The following is a 7,690-nucleotide window of genomic DNA, read 5'->3' as shown; positions in this document are numbered from 1 at the left end:
GCACACGTGAGGACACACGTGCACGCACACACACACGTGCAGACACTATGCACACGTGCAGACACTATGCACACACGCACACGTGCACGCACACACGCACACATGCAGACACTATACACATGTGTCCCTGCACCCACATGCGCACCTGTATGTGCACTCACTTTTTAAATATATATTTACATTTATATATTATAGATTTATTTAGAGTTAGATTTATTATATGTGTATATTTATATATTTGTTTATTATTTACTTGTGTATATCTACATATGTCTTTTTCAATTAATAAACTACAGGACACATGCACATAGGCACATGTGCAAGCTGAGGCTGTGCTATTAATATTGCCATTAGCCTTCTGCCTTTATCAGACAGAAAACGGATGCTTAAAATATCAATTGCCTGCCCCACCTTGGCAGGTAACAGAACCAGATGGCCACTGAGCCATGGGTGTTCTGACCCCCACTTTGCCTCGTATGTGTGGCAAATACCAGTTCCTTTAGAACTCAAAGATCCTCATTGTGCTTTTTTTCTTAATTGTGCTCTCAAAATACTGTAGCTCAGAAAACCCACTTCTAGAAACCCCCAGCTTGAGTAAAGAGTATCTTACCAAATTCCTTCCAATTGTTTTTTTTTTTTCCTCTGTGACTAGTGGTAAGGAAAGATAAAGAGGAGCTTTTGTTCCTTCACTGACTGTTTTCTAGGGCCAGGGTATAAGGAACTGCAGTGAAGTCCAAGGACCTGGCTTTGATCCTTGGAACCTATGTGGCGGAAAGAGAGAACTGACTCAGAAAGGGGTCCTCCGACTATACAGGCATCAGGGTACCATGTATACACACGCATGCGCATGCATGCTCCCTCTCTCTCTTTCTCTTTCTGTGTCTCTCTCTCTTTCAATTAATCAATGTAATAAAAGTTTGTAAAAAGCCTGTATCCATAGATGGAGATAAAGAGGGATTAAAAACTGAACTAGTAAGCGATAAGATTATTTTAGGGATGGAATCGCTATGGCCAAGTCACCATTTGCTTAATGGCCTTGACTGCATTCACATCGCTAAAAAGGCCTGTGTCAAAGTAAGCAAAGCAAAAAGGTGTCAGGTCCCCCAGGCAGCCCTAGAACTCAATGCTGAACCTTTGAGGTGGTGGGATGTGGTCAGCAGTTTCAAAGCAAAGGCAAAGAAGGCGGAGGGCAGGCAGTTCTTCTGCAGCCCGATTGGCAGGGGTGGAGTTCACTCACACAGAGAAAAAAAAAATCACTCCCATGTTTTGTTTCGAGAGACTGTGGGGAGAAAGGAAAGCCTAGGCACTAACTAATGCAGTCATCTGCTTTGGGATTTCTTTTTTCTTCATCTTTGAGTCTTACCCACCAGATTTCTGTTCAAAAAAGAGAGAGAGAGAGAAACCTAATCCACTTTTTTTTTTTTGTCAGTGCATTGATTTAATAGTATCAAACCCTGAGGTCCTCGTGGCCTGCACCTGGGTTGCTTTTTCCCCTAATGAAGCAGGAGAAGTGGTTTAAGCTCCTGCCGGGCTCCCTGTCAAAGCTACACAATGATTAACTCAGGTCCCCTTATTAGGAATGGGCCAAAGAAAATCCCTTAGTCATCAGCATTGGTGAGTGCTCAATGAAAAGATTACCTTGGGCACCTGAGAAATAATGGAAGCACTCAATGGAGGAACCATTAAGCCCGTACGCACCCCCTAAGTCAGGTGGGGCATTGAGGGAATTAGCGGGGACATGGAGGCAAAAGAAACACTTTCGGACCTTCAGCCCTGCCCCAATCAGTCAGTCCTATGATTATTTAGACCCCTATGTAGTTCCTGAAGAAGCATTTTAGTTTGTATTTACACACACACACACGCACACACACACGCACACACGCACACACACACGCACACACACACACACACACACACACACACACACACACACTGGTTTTAAAAACCACTTGGATGTATTTGAGAAAAATATACCTGAATGACAGGTCCAAAATATAGCCTCTGTGCCTTCAAGTCCTATTGGTTCTTCATCTTAGCTTTAGGGTGTTCAGCTATAGAATGGGAATGTTAAAAGGGCCCCTATTCAGAAGGGATCAAATATAGCATGCCATAATTTAAAGTCATTGATAAATAGTAAACACCCAAAATCAGACTTTTACCTATTAGTTGTTAGACAGACTGGAATCAGTGAGTAGCTGGAGAGACTGTGTGTTTGGACACCATTAAAGGAACCTAGGAGTCATGAGCATGTGGCTTAAGTCACAGTCCCTGTTGTGACCTTTGTCTCTAGTGACCTTAGTTGCAGGCAGGTGAAAGTAAGCACCCCACCCTCACTTCCACAGCCTCCCGTGATTTAGATTTCGTTTTCTATTCTCATTCCTCAGAACTGGCTCTGCCTGGGGGCCAGGACCAGAGGGCTAAGGAATTCTACCAGAGAAGCAGACAATGAGGTCTCATAAGAAGGGCTGATCACCATCACAAAGAAGAGTCCCAGAATTGTAGGGCCAGATAAAGCCACATTTCTGCCTCTCCTTGGAGGGCAAGTAAGCCCCTGCTCAAAAGCAATGTACACCTTGTGTCTGAGGGAAAATCCTTCTTCTTGCCTGTCTCCTGTACCAACAAGTGCCTGGGCCCCAGAAAAGGGAAGGTAGTTTCAATAAGTGTATAGCTGGGGCAGGGGCCTAAGAAAATACCCAGAGGACTTAGAGATACTTGGATATGCTTTGAGGAGGAACAGGATCCTGCTTGGGTCCACCATCCTGAGAATCAGCTCAGGTACCTGATGGTACCCTCAGCATCTTTTTCTATAGCAAGAAATTGTCACAGGTTGTAGGTGTGGATGAAGCTACCACAAGCACAGTGAAGAGTGCTGGCTCCTACTGTCCCCAGCGGGCACGGTAACCATAGCTGCTCATAGTACTATTAGCATGATTGGATGTACTTGGCTGGATTGTCTCATTCAGTCTCTGGCGTCCCTTTGAGTAATGTTATTACTGCCCCATTTACAAAGGAAGCACAAAGGTACCAAGCTAGAAAATGGGCTACAAGCCAGACTTCTAATCCAGCCAATACTGAACCCATACTCCTGGACACTGAAAAGTCTTCTTTTAAAGTTAAAAAAGAAAAGATATTAAATATGCATACACTTATACCCTTACACACACACACACCACACACTTTTGATAACCACTGATGAAAAGAAGTTTGCTTTGGAAGGTAATCTCTTCTCTCCATTAAAGAATATCTATCATACATCATGGACAATGGACTTGGATAGATCTGAAGAGCTGTCATTTATTTGATTCATAGGCAGAGCCTGGTTCATTCTCAGACAATCATATGATGTGTGTGTGTGTGTGTGTGCGTGTATGTGTGTGTATGTGTGTTCACTAGGGGTTCTGCATAGAGGGTTGCAGATGAAGGCCAAAGGACAGCCTTAGATGCTGTCACTTGGGCACTCTCCACCTTATTTTGAGACAGAGTATCTTCATTGGTTGGCCTGGAACCCATGGGTTGGTTAGGCTTGCTGACTAGAGAGGCCCAGAGGTCCCTCTGTCTCCCCCTCTTTTTTGATAAAGAATAAGCCAAGCTAGGCAGTGATGGCGCATGCCTTTAATACCAGCACTTGGGAGGCAGAGGAAGGTGGATCTCTGTGAGTTTGAATGCAGCCTGGTCTTCAGAGGAAGTTCCAGGACAGCCAGGGCTACACAGTGTAACCCTGTCTCAAAAAACAAACAAACAACAAGAAAGAAATAATAATCCAAGATCTGAGGAGGCTTGTAACCTGAGCTCACTCCCCAGAACCCACATGAAAACCAGGTTCAGAAACATCCTCCTATGGTCCCCGTGCTGGAAAGGCAGAGATAGGAGGTTTCTTTGGTCTTACCTGCCAGCCAGTCTAGGCCAATTGTTGAGCTCCGGGGTCAGTGAGAGACCCTGTCTCAAACAGCAAGTAAGTGGAGAGTGATGAATAAGGACACCTAGTGTCAACCTCTAGCCTACACATAGAAACACATACACACATGCACACACATGCATACACACGCTCACACATACACACACACACAGGCAGACACACATGCTCACACACACACACAGATGCGTACACACAGACACACACACACACACACAAGCTGGTCTGGACTGGAGGCTGGTGCAATTATAAAGGGTACACAAAGTTTTCATTCATGCCACAAGCTTGCCTCCTGCCTCATCCTCCCAAGGGAACAGAGTCTGACTGGTATCACTCTCTAGATTGGAACTGCGTGTGAGTGGTAAATGGGGAGTAGGCGTGTTTAAAGGTTGATCATTTCAGCTGTAGCAAAACTCCTACCAACTGCCAGGCATCAAGTTGACAGAGCAAAGGAGGTGATTTCTCACTGAGAACAGCTCTTTTGCCAGCACCCGCTCTGACCACTGACGTTTTAGCGCTGAGCGCCTTCTCTTCCCTGAGCATTGAGAAGCTGGGAAATTCCAGAGGGCTAGCCTGGGCTCAAAGCAGTGCATGCGCATCAGGCTTCACTGCCTTGTGGCTGAGAACACGGACACAGAAAGTCCTTAAACTTGAGCCCATGAAAGAAATTTGCAAAGTAGAATATATCATCTAGTAATTTATAGTCCTACAGATTACAAGTCTTAAGGGACTTGGCAGGCTTTCCCCATGGCAAAAACAAAACAAAGCAGCAACAACAACAGCAAAAAAAAAAAAAAACAAAAAAACCTTTGACTCTCAATGTGGACCTCTCTCCACCCCAGACAAGCTCCCTGGGTTTATTCCTCAACATCAGCTGGCTAGAAATTTCCCAAGCAGCTGGAACTCACCGAGGCCTGTTGATGAGTACTTCAGTTGGCTTGCTTTGTGTTTATGGACATCCCTGGACTTTGTGTGAATGCGTGCCATGTCAGCAATTGAACCAGCCATGACTAGCGTCTGCCTTTCTTTAGGCTCAGAGAGATGAAGTCACCAGTATGCCATGCGGTTTTCATGTGGTGGTGCTGGATTTGAACCCAGGTCTGAGTCTGCGCGCCTCATTCTAGCACTGCACTGTCACTCAAAAATTAATTTCATAACCATTCGCTTCACTTTCCATATTGGTTTTTGGTGCCTAACCCAAAGGCCATAGAACAGCAACTTTGGGACAGCCCCAAAAGGTCTACTTGAAAAACTTGTGGAAAACCATGCATGTCTTTCTGGCTTGAGGGACTCACCCAGTTCCTGCTACTTCAAAAGCTGAACTAACCGACACTAAGCATGGAAGAAGTCAGGACAACCTGCAGCCAGATTATAAAAGCTCAAGGTGCCAGGAACGCCGGGACTCTTGATTACTGCCTTAGACTTGAAAGTTCTCTCCCAGGTTTGACAGTCACCTTTCCGTTCTTTCAAGTCAGGGAGGAAGATGATAAATTCCCAGACGATCTCTGGAATCTGAACCTGTAAAGCTGCCCACTCTCCCTGAACAGCGGTCGGTCAGAGCTTGAAAAATTTCGGGGGCACTTTGCATTCTAGTACCTGTTTGTTGGTCCTGGTCATCTCCATGGACCGTCACATCATCTGAACTCGGATAATGACTGAGCTGTACAAGGGGAACTCAAACACTTGCCTCACGTTGTGCTTTCTCTTTTCCTCAGGTGAAGGCAGCTTCCAAGTATGTGGACGTGCCTGTGAGTATCTGAACATCCATCATCGCTTGTGTTTTAGTTGGCTTTTTTTCCTATTTTCATGATGTTTTGGGTTGTTTGTTTTTGGCTTACTCCTCTTGGTTTTTTGAGACAGGGCCTCGCTCTGTATTTCTGGCTAGCCTAGAACTCCCTGTGTAGACCAGGCTCACTTGGAACTCGCAGAGATCCGCCTGCATTGGAGCTGGGATTAAGAGCACTCACAGTTTTTGTGCTTTGTTTTCATCCATGCATATCTGAGCATTGTATTTTGTTGGATTGTATCTATTCTGTCCTTAGCTTTGCTTTCACGGTGGGTGCTGACTTCATGCCTGGCTCCCAAGCTCTATATATCTAATGTGGACCAACAGAGACCAAGACCAGAATCATGTTTTTTCCAATGAGAAGAAAGCATGATTTTCTGTGTCGTGAAGGGAGGACCAGTGTGAGGGTTAACCCAGTTCCCTCTTGCTTTTGTTCCTCTGGTTGCCTGTCACTCAAAGTCCTTCTGCTCCTCCAGCACACACACCTTGTGGCCCCAAATTGGAAATTTCAACAACGGTTCCAATATTTTATGGTTTAAACAAATACATTCTGATTTTGTTCATTTGGGGGTCAATCTGCAATTGTTTTAAGGAAAACTTACAAAACTGTTCATAATTAGTGCTAGCCTCATTAATGAAAAGAGCCCTCAAAGTTCATGGAGAAGGCACTTGAGGTTGCCCAAAATTTACATTTAAATTGAGGTTAAGTACTACACATGAATGCTAAAGTGTGGGATTACCTGAGATAAATCAGAAGACATTTCTAGACGGACCTTGCCCTGCCTATTAGCAAAATAAAATTGGAGAGACTTTTAAATATATTCCAATAAAGGGGAAAGGAAACGATGCTGTTTCTCCATTTCTGACAAAAGGGGTGTGAGTCTATTATAAAATATTAAATTTAGGAGCTTTATCTCAACAGTCCCTGAGGGGCTGGTACTGAGCGAGTCTCATTCTGGACGTGGTTAAGTACCCTCCTTGTTCAAATACTTATTTGTGAAAATTTGTTTTTTTTCTAAAAAGGATTTATATTAACATTTAAATTCATTTCCCCAGGAAGCTAAGTGCGTAATGGTTTATTGGCTTATTTCTCAAAGGAAGACAAAATGGAAAACTGGAGTGAACGTAGCATTAGCATGCATTTTGTTTGTTTAATGAAAGAATGTACAATCAATAATTATGTTTGAATTTATACAATACTTCTCATCAAGGGACCCCACTCCTTCCTGTAGGCAGAAGAATGGAGAAGAAAAAAGGCTCACAGAAGTGTAACAAGGGGAGAAATGAAGCAATTTACTCTTAAGTTCCAGAGTAAAAGCTCCCCCTTTATGTGGGATCTCTGGCCATGCTGCTCCATCTTTAAAATGGAGATGCCCCACACCTAGGTCTGCCGCATCCATTAAATGGTGCTACGCGTGCGGAACTCACGTGAGCATGCGTTAGATACTCATGCAGCATGGAGCAAAGAGCCTTTCAGGGTGTAATGATACCCAGAGCAAAGGATGGATGGTTCTGCTGCCGTAGGCCTGTCCTCCGCTGAGTTTATAACTGTCAGAAAGGGAAAGACCAAGCTCTTAGCCCAGAGATCTGTTGTCTCCAGCTGTGGTTGTGGAGAGGCAATCAGAGAGCATCAGGAGTTCTGGGTCCTGCTCTTCAGACAAGGCCCAATATATAAAGAAATTGGATTTAACATATTTATTAGCATCAAGCCACATGAGAGCAGCATTTTAGAAAAATCAGAAAAGACTCACTTCCGTCAATCTTTTATGCCTCAGCCTAACAATTCCCACAGGCCAGGTCCAGCTTTTTTTATTTCCTGTAAATGGGGTAAACAGTACTCGATGCTAATGAGAGTTCTTTATGATCAATAATCACGAAGACACTCATAGGTTGATGGTGCTGTCTCAGGAACTTGAGGATATGGGAGAACAAAAATGACTTAGCAGAGTTTCCCTTTCTTTCTTTTATTTTTTTTTTTTTTGTTTTTTTTT

At 44.0% G+C, this 7,690-nt stretch overlaps 1 protein-coding gene across 1 annotated transcript in view; it reads left to right on the top strand.

The window, feature by feature from the left end:
- Cadps (calcium dependent secretion activator) overlaps positions 1-7,690 on the top strand; it is a 445,453-nt gene that overhangs the window by 392,601 nt on the left and 45,162 nt on the right. Inside the window, 1 exon segment of the mRNA XM_026779941.1 lies at positions 5,629-5,661. Within this exon segment, the coding sequence (XP_026635742.1) occupies positions 5,629-5,661 (33 nt within the window).

Source organism: Microtus ochrogaster, chromosome 6 (assembly GCF_000317375.1).
Source record: "Microtus ochrogaster isolate Prairie Vole_2 chromosome 6, MicOch1.0, whole genome shotgun sequence".
NCBI lineage: Eukaryota > Metazoa > Chordata > Mammalia > Rodentia > Cricetidae > Microtus > Microtus ochrogaster.
The sequence above is the reverse complement of the archived record's forward strand: the minus strand, read 5'-3'. Positions and strand labels throughout refer to the sequence as shown.